At 42.3% G+C, this 13705-nt stretch overlaps 1 protein-coding gene and 1 pseudogene across 2 annotated transcripts; both read left to right on the top strand.

Moving 5' to 3' along the window:
- Positions 1–1605: 1605 nt before the first annotated feature.
- On the top strand, positions 1606–5678 carry LOC308481912 (protocadherin beta-16-like). Its single transcript, XM_081014745.1, has 2 exons — positions 1606–4494; positions 4789–5678. Exons 1-2 carry the CDS (start codon positions 2071–2073, stop codon positions 4822–4824), a joined length of 2460 nt encoding a protein of 819 aa, XP_080870871.1. The 5' UTR covers positions 1606–2070; the 3' UTR covers positions 4825–5678.
- A 2284-nt stretch (positions 5679–7962) lies between these two features.
- LOC308481897 (protocadherin beta-16 pseudogene) lies at positions 7963–10856 on the top strand (annotated as a pseudogene). Its single transcript has one exon. The product of its transcript is annotated as a protocadherin beta-16 pseudogene (transcript).
- Positions 10857–13705: the final 2849 nt, after the last annotated feature.

Below are 13705 nucleotides of genomic sequence, written 5' to 3'. Positions count from 1 at the left end.
CACTCCTGACATATGGTTGTCAAGCCTCTGCTTAAAGACCTCCAAAGAAGGAGACTCCACCACACTCCTTGGCACCAAATTCCACTGTCGAACAGCTCTTACTGTCAGGACGTTCTTCCTAATGTTTAGGTGGAATCTTCTTTCTTGTAGTTTGGATCCATTGCTCCGTGTCCGCTTCTCTGGAGCAGCAGAAAACAACCTTTCTCCCTCCTCTATGTGACATCCTTTTATATATTTGAACATGGCTATCATATCACCCCTGAAGCTGAGGCTCCAAGACATTGGCCACCTCATGAGAAGAGAAGACTCCCTGGAAAAGACCCTGATGTTGGGAAAGATGGAGGGCACAAGGAGAAGGGGATGACAGAGGACGAGATGGTTGGATAATGTTCTCGAAACTACCAGCATGAGTTTGATCAAACTGCGGGAGGCAGTGGAAGACAGAAGTGCCTGGCGTGCTCTGGTCCAGGGGGTCACGAGGAGTCGGACACGACTAAATGACTAAACAACAACAACAGTTAGATCTCACCTGGACTACTATGTCCAGTTTTGGACACCACACTTTAAGAATAACATTCTTTAAGCATTCTGGCAGCTGGTGGGGGACTATCTTGTTGGATCTATTTGTTGCAGATACTTTAGCTGTACATCTCCTGCATCAATGAAGGGCTGCATCAATGATCTTCAAGGATTCATCCATCTCTGTGGTGCACAGTTCTGTGATACTATGTACACAGTTCCCATTCTGAAGTTTTCCTACTCACTAGGGTGTCTCATGTTTCTTGTTTAGCTTGAATGAATAAGTCAGTGAGACATAGAATAATAGAATTGAAGACTTGGATGGGATCCAACTCTTTCCCCAGTAATAACCAGCTGTACAAATATAAGATGGGGGATACATGGCTTACATGTGAAAAGGATCCAGGGGTCTTAGTGGACCACAAGCTTAACATTATGTGTGAAGCAGCAACAAAAAAATAAAAATAAAAGCTAATGCTATTCTAGGCTGCATCAACAGAAGTATAATGTCCAGATCAAGGGAAGTAATAGTACAACTCTATTCTGACTTGTTCAGACCACACTTGGAATACTGTGTCCTGTTCTGGGTGTCACAATTTAAGAAGGATGTTGACCAGCTGGAATGTGTGTAGAGGAGGCCAAGCAGTGTGATAAAAGTTCTGGAAACCAAGCTTTATGAGGAACGGTTGAAGGAGCTGGGTATGTTTAGCCTGGAGAAGAGGAGACTGAGAGAAGATGACTGATAGGTGATAGCCATCTTCAAATATCTTAAGGGCTCTTACATGGAAGATGGAGCATACATTCCAGAGGGTAGGACCTGAACCGATGGCATCAAGTCACAAGAAAGGAGAGTCCAACGAAACATCAGGAAGAACTTTCTGACAGAGCTGTTCAACAGTCAGACTCCCTCAAGAGGCTGTGAGTTCTACCTTCCTGGGAGGTTTTTAAGCAGAGGTTGGATGGCCAGCTCTCATGGATGCTTTAGTTGAGATTCCTGCATTGCAGGGGGTGGGAATAGATGAGCCTTGGTGTTGCTTCCCACTCAACAATTCTATGATTCCATGATTCTATCCCAAGGGTCAACTAGCCCAACCCCCTCCTGGGTTCAGGAAATAGACATCTAAAGTGCCTTACTGACAACTCTGATATATAAAATACAGGTTATGAGAATACACCTTATGAAATATTATAAACATTGCTATAGAAGATTATATTAATGCTGTTTGGAAAGTCACAAAGTCTATGGGAATCATATCATAGCTTGAGCACAAGGTGGTGCTATTACACAACACAGAACAAATAATCAAGGAGCAGCAATTGCTGTCTGAAGTCTGTAACCACCAGACAAAGGAATCTCAGCGAGAAAGGAAGCAGATCACCATTACAAGCAAATCTATAGAAATTTCATGTGGAAATAGGCACCATATCCATTTCTAGATTTAAAAATACGAAAGTTTACCTTGCAAACTTACAATGGACAATCAACTTTGGCAGTCGTCTTAGAAAGAATCATCACGTGTTTCAGATCTGAGAGGAGAAGAGACTGCGAATATGGAAATAAATCACAACAGCAGGCAAGTTGTGTCTTTTTTTCTATATCTCTGTGCATGTGTGGCAATGTGTGAGTCCTTTCGCTATTCAGTGGTGGAGGAAAAGAAAAGTGGGTCTCTGGTGGCAAATGTGCTGAAGGATTTGAGAGTGGATGCAAAGGAGCTGTCTGCTCGGAGAGCCCGGCTGGTTTCTAAGAGCTCCAAGCAGTATTTCCAGCTGGATCCTCATTCTGGGGATTTGATATTAAAGGACAAAATAGATCGAGAATCCCTGTGTGGTCAGAATGATCCTTGTCTTCTATTCTCTGAAATCTTGCTGGAAAACCCATGGCAGCTGCATAGAATTGAAGTTCAGATAGAGGATGTGAATGATAATTCCCCAACATTTTCCACAAATCAAATCCTATTTCAAATATCAGAGCACATTCCAACAAATACACGATTCCCTTTGGAAACAGCTCAGGATTCAGACCAAGGAGAAAATGCTATCCAGAGCTACACCCTTAGTCCGAATGAACATTTTAGGCTGGATGTGCAAAGACAAACTGATGGTACCAACTATGCGAAATTGGTGTTAGAGAAACCACTAGACCGTGAGGTGAATCCACAGATTTCCCTTATTCTGTCAGCAGTTGATGGAGGGACCCCAAAAAGAACTGGAACAGTGCAAATTATTATTGATGTTCTGGATGCCAATGACAATGTGCCTCAGTTTGACCAATCTGTGTACAAAGTGACACTAATGGAAAACAGCCCATTGGATACACTGGTCACAAGAGTTGAAGCCAGTGACAAGGATATCGGTGCCAATGGTCTCATCACTTACACTTTTAGCCAAGTGCCAGAAAAGGTGCTGAGATTGTTCAAGTTAAATAAACACAATGGAGAACTTATTCTCAAAGGAACACTTGATTATGAGGAAATTAGTAAGTATGAGATGCACATCAAAGCCACAGATGGAGGGGGACTTTCTGCTTACTGCAAAGTCATTGTAGAGATTGAGGATGAGAATGACAATGCTCCAGAGATTACCATCACATCCATCACCAGTCCCTTACCTGAGGACTCTCCCCCAGACACAGTGGTGGCCCTCTTTAGTGTCACAGACATGGACTCTGGAGACAGTGGCAGAATTGCCTGCACCACTGAAGTCAACCTGCCATTTGTCCTCAAACCCACCGAGAACAACTATTACCGGCTGGTGACCCAACAGCCACTGGACAGAGAACAAGCCTCTGAGTATAACATCACCATCACAGCCACAGACAGGGGCTCCCCCAGACTCACTTCCACAAGAATACTTCATGTTGAAGTGTCAGATGTCAATGACAACCCTCCAGTCTTTGAAAAGCCATTCTATGAAATGAAATTAAGGGAAAACAATATTCCAGGTCTTCTGATCAATTCGGTCCATGCTGTTGATCTGGACACAGCGCAGAATGCCAAAGTGACCTACTCGCTTTTGCCTGGGAAGGTCAATGATGGCCCCACATCCTCTTACATCTCCATCAACTTTGAAACGGGGAACCTGTATGCCATCCGGTCTCTGGATTATGAGGAAGTAAAAGATTTCCAGGTGACGGTGAGGGCTGTGGATTCAGGTTCCCCTCCACTGAGCTCAGAAGTTCCCATCCGCGTTCAGGTTGTGGATGAAAATGACAATGCCCCCTTCATCCTCTACCCTCTCCAGAATGGCACTTCCCCCTCGAATGACCTGGTTCCCCGAGGGGCAGAGTCTGGCTACCTGGTCACCAAGGTGGTGGCTGTGGACAGGGATTCTGAGCAGAACTCTTGGCTTTCCTACCAACTGCTGAAGGCCACAGAGCCGGGTCTGTTCACGGTGGGGGCCCAGAATGGAGAAGTGACCACCCTGAGGCCGGTCAGCAACCGAGACAACTTCAAGCAGAATCTGATTGTGGTGGTCCGAGACAACGGCCATCCTCCCCAGTCCACCTCTGCCACGCTCAGAATCCTTCTAGTGGACGGCTTCTCTGACCCTTATCTGAAAAGTGTGGCTCTCCCAAAGGAGGAAACAGTGGAGGAGGAAGACCCCAGCCTGACGATGTATTTGATCATCTGCTTGGCTGCCATCTCAAGCATCTTTCTCATTTCTGTAGTGGCCTTTGTTGTAATCAAGTTGCAGAAACGTGAAAAGTTCATAGGAACCTACAACTCTGCAGCCAATTTCCCGGTGGGACCTGATTCCCAGGAGAACTCTGTGGATTCTGGTGCTGGATCTCTATCCCAGGCTTACAACTATGAGGTGTGCTTAGCTGGTGGGTCTCTGAACAGCGAGTTCCGGTTTCTCAGGCCCCTGTTTCCTGTTTTCTCTGTGGAGCCTCCTAACACTCAGCTGAACCCAAGGAGTTCCAATGATTCTGAAGGTGTCCCAAGTCATGCAGGTGAAAGTCAACATATCCTCCAGGTGAGAGTACCATTTGAATCCCTTTTGTATGGTTTCATTTCAAACTGTATCTGCTACTTTCTTGATGAATATTATCCTTTGTTTCTTCCAGAATAAATGAAACATAACCTCAAGTATTCCTCTCAAAACATCAGAAATAATAGTTTCTTATTTTCTTCTGTTTGAGTACTATGTTGTTTTTTCCATAAAAATATCGTATTGATCTTTCACATCATTCACATTATGTGATTATGTGATACCTTACTACATGAGTTTCTATATCACTAAATCCTATTCCCTTTCTCTTCTCAATAGAAGTGGCCAGTCGATGACGTATTGCCGAAAAACTGAGAGGGATATAATAGACTTTTTGGAGAAAATATACAATATTGCAACTGAGGGAGAACCTCCATGATTTATTTCTTTTGAAAAACTGCATATTGTTACAGTTCTTCTTTAGAAAATATATCTGCATAGTGCATTCTAAGATTAAAAGATCGCCATGCTTACGGATGGCTCACAAAATGTCAGCATTTTAAAGTGCATTTATTCTAATATACACATTTTTGCTTACAATTTCCCTTAATATAATGCAATGTTTATGCATTTCTATTCACACTTTCTCTGATATACACATTCCTGCACACATTTTTTGCTTGGAAAATTGCACTGCAAAATTTGGAGAAGTATGGATTTCGAAGGACAGTTGCGTTTCAAGTCTCAAATAGTTTTTGGAAGTGTGGGTTAGGTGGTGAACTGAATTTCTCCCCCTCCCTTATGCTTAACAGGACTAAAAAGAAAGAGACTGAAATACATGTAAGCAATGAGAGGTTTTCAACAAGAAGCAAGTCTTCATCTTTATGGGCATATTATCATAATTTCCCCCAACATTTCCTGGGTACTTTCCTTGTAGCAAAATAATCTGCTATGAACAGAGTACCAGTAAAGCAAAGTCTTTTCTGTTAGGTATATTGCTATGTACTGAAGTTCTCACCCTGGGCCAGCAGGGGGATACTGTAGATAGTTATGCAAATAAGGGATCAAAAATGACGTTCAGTGATTGGATAGTTTTAGAAAATTGTTACAGTTACACTGTACTGGAGCTCTATATAAGCAGGCTGACTGAACCCTTCAGCTCAGTTCTGTCCTGGCCTGTGAATAAACAAGAGCTGTTTGAAGAATCGCTGTGTTGTCTGATAAGTTCACCCACAACTTAACATATATCATTCAATGAGTATCCATTCGAAGAATACAGAATTGGTGGGGAGGCTTATTTGAGTTTCAGTCTGCAGACCATGAATAGAAAATAGAGTGTAAAATGAAAAGTGCCTTTTGGACACTCCTTTTCTTTGTATTTGTGGCTTTGAGGACGGCAGCTCTCATTCCAAAATCAGAAGTAAAGGTAGAAGGGCTTCATAAACTCTTCATTTGCAAGACAACCATAGGATGAAAAACAACCACAGCAGTAAGAAAGGCAAACAAACAGTGCATTTTAAAATAAGGGAATAACAAAATCCATGAACAGAAATAGCTAATAAATATAGACCAATTTGACTCAGAAGAACGCATCTTCCTTTTAATAATTGTGGCCTAGTTTTTATTGCTACAACAAGGAACTTGGCTATAGTTTCCTCTCTTCTTAGGGTTGGAGTCTACCATTAAAACTGAAATACAGAATTCCTCTGCATTTCCCAAATGTAGAGAAAGTGTTGGTGAGATAAACTGGGATCTCATATCCCTATGAAATGCAGTATAGGAGAACATGAGCAGATGTTTCGACTGAACCATTTTTGCAAGGGCAAACTCTCAAGTGCCAAAGCAGCCTTGTAAGCTGACTTCTACAAAGTCAGAGATATAACTGTTGATGCCAAAGCACCCAACCTAGCCATTGGAAATCACCTTTTGTATCTAGGGGTATTCAATATTTAAATACCAAGCAAGTTGATAATTACTACTAGGTTGCAGACTAAGGTAAAGTGGTATGCAAACTCCTTTTGTCAGGGCTAATGAATTTTGCAAGTTAAGATCTTGAAGTCTGTGTTAACCCAAGTGGCAGCAGATGGGGTAGTGAATAGGCAGCAATGTTAACACCATTGTTGTTAGCCAAAAACAGAAATATTTATCAACAAAGCCAGGGATAGGTAGCCCAGACCTGCTGAGGTCAAGATAAATATAAGCAACGCTAGGAACTGATTGCTGTTGTTTTCCAAGAACAAATACCTGCTTCGGTTGTAAGACTGCATTGGAGACACATCTTGGAACACAGAAAAGTATTTCTTGGTTTCTCAAAGAAGTGGTTTGTGTTGTCTAAGGATTCATTAATCCCCAGCATTCAATCTTGAACTCCATACATAATCTTGGTAAACACTTTGGCTTTGTACACCTTCAAAACTGAAGCTGTATGACGGCTGCCTTTTGTATAGTAGTGCAGCAAGACTATTCAGTGCAGACAATACAGTGTTTTGTATCTGATGCGACTGGGACACAATAGACCAAAAAGTAATTCCAGTATTTAAAATTATTGACTTGCACTATTACATGCTCACTAATGGCTCATTTATATTTTTCTATGGAAAAATAATCACTTTTTGTTTTATCATAGTTGACTGCCAACTGTTCTGTCTTGCAGTAGCTTGAGAATTTAGACTTCAATCTTTTCAGATTAACCTAAAGTTGTGAAGGGTAGTACAGCATGATCTGTATATGAATGAATGAATCTTTATTTGCATCAGCCATTGGCCATCACAATAAAACAACAATACAATATACATAGAATAGAAATAAAAGTCAGTTATATAAAATACATTTTAGGGTTTTGAATCAGTAGTCAAATAGTGGATCTTATTCCAATTGCCCCAGCTAAAAACCTTGCAACCTTTGCTGTCACCTGCTCATCTTGATCTGCCAAGAGAAAACACACTGTGGCAGTGGCTGGGTGATCCGGAATGGACAATAAAAGAGGGGTGATAACCTCATCTCTCAAGTCTTCATAAAGAGTGCAAGCCAGAAGGGCATGCGCCACCGATTCAGTACTGCCATCTCCACAGGGACATGATCTATATATAGAACCAATGACATTTCTGTACCAGTCAATATAGAGAAGTGGTACACTTGAGCATATAGTTCAGGAAAGAGATCATTCAAATGAATATTAAAAAACAAAGGGGCTAGAAAACATCTCTATGTTACCCCACATGCAGACCCTGCAAGTTTCCCTATCTTACAGCCCTGATTTAGAGAAACCGTCCCGGTTTCTGATTTGATCCCAGAATGTCCCACTTTTCCTTAGGATGACCCTACTTTCATTGGAGAAATGTTGGTGGGTATACACATGCCATTAGAATGGGGTTCCTAACATCACCCTTGGAATTACATCTAACCTGCACCTTTGAACTGCTGTATAGCTGCCTTTTTTATTATTATTCAGCCACATGGTGGCAGCAGAGGCATATGCATTGATTGGAACTCAGGATTTTGTTTTGTGAAAAATCCCTCCAGAAGATCACAGGAATATTTGAAACAAGAAGACAGCTAAGAAGACGGTCTGTGAGAAAATATATAATATTCAGTACAGCAAACCCATCAGCACTGCAGCACCAAATTTACTTCCCCAACAGCAGAGATGGTCACTGGATGAGAGTCAGAAAGTGTATATATTGGCCAAAAATTGAAGAGGCAAACCTTGAACCATGGGAGACTGCTTCAGGAGAAAACAAGGTCTGTATCTTTTTCTTTTCCTTTGTTTTCCTGGAGCATTGTGTGTTTCAAGCCATTATTCTGTGCCTGAAGAAAAGAAAACTGGGTCTTTGGTGGCTAATGTGCTGCAGGATTTGAAATTGGGAACAGGGGAGCTCTCTGCTCGCAGAGCCCAGCTAGTGTCCAAAAGTGCTAAGCAATATTTCCACCTTGATACTCACTCTGGGGATCTGCTGATAAGCGAAAAAATAGACCGAGAAGCTTTATGTGGCCAGACTGATCCTTGCTTACTTCTCTCACAAATTGTGCTGGAAAACCCATTAGAGCTCCACAGTATTGTAGTCAAGATAGAAGATGTGAATGACAATGTTCCCAAATTCTCTACAAAGGAATTTGATCTAGAAATTCCTGAGAATGTTCCTACAAATATGCATTTCCTCTTGGAATCTGCCCGAGACGAGGACCTAGGGAGAAATAACATCCAAAACTACACACTCAGTCCCAATGAGCATTTCCGCCTCGATGTTAAAAGTGATGAGGATGGAAGCAAGTATGTGGATCTTGTTCTGGAGAAGCCACTGGACAGGGAGAAGGACTCACACTTTGGACTGACTCTCACAGCTGTGGATGGAGGGGAGCCACGGAGAACAGGCACAGTTCAAATAAATATTGATGTTCTTGACATCAATGATAATTCCCCAGAGTTTACTCATTCTGAATATAAAGTAAGGTTAAAGGAAAACAGCCCACAGGGTACTCTGGTCTTCAAAGTGGAAGCTACAGATTTGGATTTTGGTTCAAATGCACAGATCACCTACTCATTTCACCGGGTGCCTGAAGTAATATACAATTTGTTTTACTTAAATGAAATCACTGGGGAAATCACTGTTTTAGGTCAAGTTGATTTTGAAAAAGAAACCAGGTATGACATGAAAATTAGAGCAACAGATGGAGGGGGTCTTTCAGGGCACTGCAAGGTCCTGGTAGATGTTGAAGACGTGAATGACAATGTCCCTGAAGTGTCCATCATATCCATCACTGGCAGCATACAAGAAGATTCTCCTCTGGACACAGTGGTGGCCCTCTTTACTGTAACAGACCGAGACTCTGGTGACAATGGCAGAACTGTGTGCTCTGTGGAGACAAACCTTCCCTTTGCCTTAAAACGCACAATGGATAACTATTACCAGCTTGTGGTCCAAAGTCCCTTGGACAGAGAGAAGGTCCCGGAATATAATATCACCATCACAGCCATTGACCAAGGCTCCCCCAGGCTCACTTCAACAAGAATTATTAACGTTGAGATTTCAGATGTCAACGACAACCCTCCAGTATTTGAAAAGTCTTCATGTGAAATGCAGATACAGGAAAACAATATTCCAGGACTGCTCATTGGCTCAGTCCGTGCTGCTGATCTGGACACCGAGAAGAATGCCAAGGTCACCTACTCCCTTTTGCCTGGGAAGGTCACTGATGGCCCTGTGGCCTCTTACATCTCAGTCAACTCTGAAAGCGGAAATCTGTATGCCCTCCGATCTCTGGATTATGAGCAGATCAAAGATTTCAAAGTGACGGTTAGGGCTACAGATGGAGGGTCTCCTCCCCTCAGCTCAGAAGTTACTGTCCGGGTCGTAATCCTAGACAAAAACGACAACGCTCCCTTCTTCCTCTACCCTCTTCAGAACAGCACATCCCCCTGCAATGAGCTGGTGCCCAAGTCGGTGGAGGCCGGCTACCTGGTCACCAAGGTGGTGGCTGTGGATGGAGATTCTGGCCAGAACTCGTGGCTTTCCTATGAGCTGCTGAAGGCCACAGACCCTGGTCTTTTCAGCATAGGAGCCCAGAATGGGGAAGTGAGAACCAGGAGAGCCCTGAGCGAGCGAGACACCAGCAAGCAGAGACTCCTGATAGTGGTCAGGGACAACGGGCTCCCTCCCCAGAGCAGCACTGCCATGCTCCATGTCCTTCCCGTGGGTGGCTTTTCGGATCCTTATATGAAGGCTGTGGAGGTCAGTAAAGAGGAGCACGAAGAAGATGGGGCCTTGACCTTGTACTTGGTGATCTGCCTGGCTGCAGTCTCCTTTGTGTTCCTTGTTTGCATTGTTTCCTTTGCTGCCATCAAGATCTGCAGGAGGGATCCCAGGGAAAGTTTTATCGCTGCCCCTCCTCACTTCCCACCTGCCAGACCCGACATCCCAGAGAACTGTGGCGATTCTCAGAGCGGGTCTCTTTCCAGGAGTTACCACTACGATGTTTGCTTAACCGGTGGGTCCTTGAGCAGCGAGTTCAGGTTCCTCAGGCCCCTCATTCCTGTATTTTCTGTGGGGGACCCAAACCTCAATGTGAACCAGACCCCTCCGTCTGCTTCCCAAGATATTCCTGATGCTTTGGAGAGCAGGAAGCCAGTGGAACAGGTGAGAGAGATTAGTGTTTTTAATACAAATAGAAAAAATGAAATCATTTCTCATTTATCTCCATATTATTCTGTGTTGAATTGATTTATAGTGGCTTGATTGAAAATTGGATTTGGAGATTTGTGAAGAAAAGAAATTCACTCAGCACCTGCCATCTTTCTAGCTGGTTCAACTTTTCTATTCCCTACCTCCTCTTTCTTCCACCCATCACTTATTCAAGACAATTCTTTCACATGTATCGTTGAGCTTTTATGTGAGCCTTTTTGCACATAACTGTTAGTTTACATAGATGCATGTATGAAACTTTATTGGACCAGAGTTCCCAGATACCTATACACAATGTTTAGAAATGCTGTTATATTAAGGGAGATATATAATCCACACTTTAATTGCCACTGTCATACTTGATGCATATGTAGTGGAACCATTCTAAGCTTTCAGTTGTATATTCTTTGAATCTTATGAATCTTTCCTGTCACTAATATGTGTGAGCACCTATTTGCTTTCATTTGAGCAAGAGGACTCTGACCCAAGTGACTGTAAGCCACAAGGAAACATAGGAACATAGGTAACTGCCTTATATTGAATCAAATCATTGGTCCATACAGCTCAATATTGTCTACAGGCTACAATGACTGACAGCCAGTTTTCAAGGCAGGGGTTTCTTCTCACCCTGCCTGGAGATGCCAGTGTAGATTTAACCAGGGACCTTCTGTCTACAAAGCAGGTGTTCTACCACTGAACTACAGCCCTTCCCCTAGAACTTCTGCCGGCTTTCTACCAGTCTTTCCTTTGTTTCCCAGGTAACTGCAGCACTGCCTGCACTGAACCCTCTAAAGACGTGAAAGAATTAGATAAAGTATTGCTGTCTCCAAAGAATCACTTCCGTAAAATAGGCTGACATCCCTCCAGTCCCCACAAGAAAATTGCACAATCCTTGCTCTCCAAGTAAAGTACTCTGAAACAAAGATGGTCAGGAATGCGGACGAGTACTTGGGCAGTACAGCTGCACAAGACAGCAAAATCTAAATGAAAATTCTAGGCTGTGCTTGATCCCTAATATGAAGAGTCAAATATGATTGAATAATCTCACCTGCTCACCCACTCCCATCTTGGTGGTCTCTGGTCCTTCCCTGGAAAATATGGAAATGTCTGCTCCCTCAGATGTTATAAGAGGTATGATGATGAAATGCATATCTACATGAGTTCAGAGCTATGTAAACTTGGAAGTCTCTCTCTACAACATCAGCAGACGTGGCACAGCCATCTGATAAGCAGGCAAAAGCAAATGAAAGCTTATTTATTCAATAATCACTCCAACCCACTGCAGACCATTCCTCTGGGTTCACTCTACATTTGGAGGATGGAATGGGATCATGCTGCTGGTCGTGACACTGACATCACTGTGTGCTTCTGGTCCATCTGCTTCTCCTCCAGCCACAGTGCTGAAGGTCTGAAAATGGGCACCTGCACGTGGAATGGTGTGTGTGCTTAGGTGCTCCACGTGACTTCAGATTTTGCTAGTGCAGGGTTCCTAATCATATGGGGTACCTAGATGTGTCCTGCTGTGTAGCTCTGCTGGCTCCACCTTCTGACATCTTTCAAAGGATAGATGGGGAAATATCTTTGACTCGGGATTTTTTCAAATCATCAGTAGGAATCTGCACAAACTTGTACTTTCCCAGTCTTATTTGAGAAGTGGGCTTTTTGGGAGGCCTCTTATTTTGCTTTATTTTTTCAATTTATTGTTATTTTTGAAATAATAATTGCAGCTGTAGGTAAGGAGCCACGTTTTATGGTGTTTTTATTTAGCTTTCCAGCAGTTTTATTTGGCTGTTGCTTTCTCGTATGCAATCATATTTATTTTTTCCTGATTGCCTCTTATGTAGACTGCTTAGAGGTGTCTTTTTATATTAAGCAGTGCCATTTTTAATCAATAAACAAACGAGTAAAAATAATGATAAGTAATTCCCAGGGGTGTTCTTGAGGGAATGCATAGCTGACGCCCATATTTTCCCCACACTGGGAATGATGTAGTGTGATTCCGAAGTGCATTCTGTCCCAGGAAAGAAGCCAAGCCCCAATTTGAAGCAGCAGTGAGCCCTCTTTGTTTTTGTGAAAGAAAGTCAGACAGACAGACAAACTCTTATTCACCTTGAAAATGTAAGAAGCACTCCATTATTGCTGAATATCTGCCCCCCCCCCCGATTAATGGTGAAAATGTGTGGAGAGTGATAGTCTAGATTTAATTTGTTTTAAAAGAAACTTCTGAGCATATTGTCTGGTGAGAGCAGACTAAATAATGGAGTTTCAGAGGTGGTGAGAGACTCACCACAGGGAATGGCTGAGACTGTGTCACATGCAATTGTGCCCCCTGAATGAAGAGAGCAAGACAGGCAGCTGATGAGGCAGGTGGTGGAAGCCTTCCTTCTGATAACCTAGGAGTTTAACGGTTAATACCAATTCTATGAAATGAATGGAGAAAAAAACGAGCTCCTAAAGGGCAGGGATGATCACATTTCCACATTGTTATTATTCTACAGTCAAAAAATAAGAAGAAAATATGAAAGATGTTTTTGTATCTCTTTTACCTTTCTGCAAAAGCGCAACATCAAGTAAAGAACAAATGAATATATTTTCAAAAAAATTCAAATAAACAAAAAATCCTTTTCATATTGTGTATATTTTGTTTTTCTGCAATTATTACTCCAGTGATCAGTGAAAAAACAACAACAAACCAAGATTTATTTATTTTTTAAGATTACTTTGTTTGCTCAGGATATGCGTCTCTACAAAGATCTAAAACTTATTTTGATGTTCAGGGATGGAGATGCAAGGACTTGCTTCTGAAATGTGAGCGGCTGATGGGTGTTTAGTGATTGTGAGAAGGTTACAAAAGAATTTAGGAATCCTGTCATTGTCAATTAAAGAGTGACAGAGTGTCACTTTAAATTAGGAAGCAGGGGATTTTGACTTGGCATGTAAAATAATTCTATAGCTCAGTAAGCACTCTGATAAGGAGTATAAATATACTTTAGAACAATTTAAAAGTCTCTGGAGGACCCTGTAGTCCGCTTTCACAACAGATTTTAAAGAAGATCAGAAGCAGAAGCTTTTTAGAT

The sequence above is a fragment of the Podarcis pityusensis genome (assembly GCF_964106645.2).
Source record: "Podarcis pityusensis genome assembly, chromosome: 7".
NCBI lineage: Eukaryota > Metazoa > Chordata > Lepidosauria > Squamata > Lacertidae > Podarcis > Podarcis pityusensis.
Note: the sequence above shows the minus strand (reverse complement) of the source record. Positions and strands in the feature narration are given on the sequence as shown.

Bases quoted from the DNA above. Each gene is read 5' to 3' on its own strand.
- LOC308481912 (XM_081014745.1), top strand. From the start codon at position 2,071: ATGGAAATAAATCACAACAGCAGGCAAGTTGTGTCTTTTTTTCTATAT. The intron at 4,495-4,788 runs GTGAGAGTACCA...TCTTCTCAATAG, and splicing joins AAAGTCAACATATCCTCCAG to AAGTGGCCAGTCGATGACGT.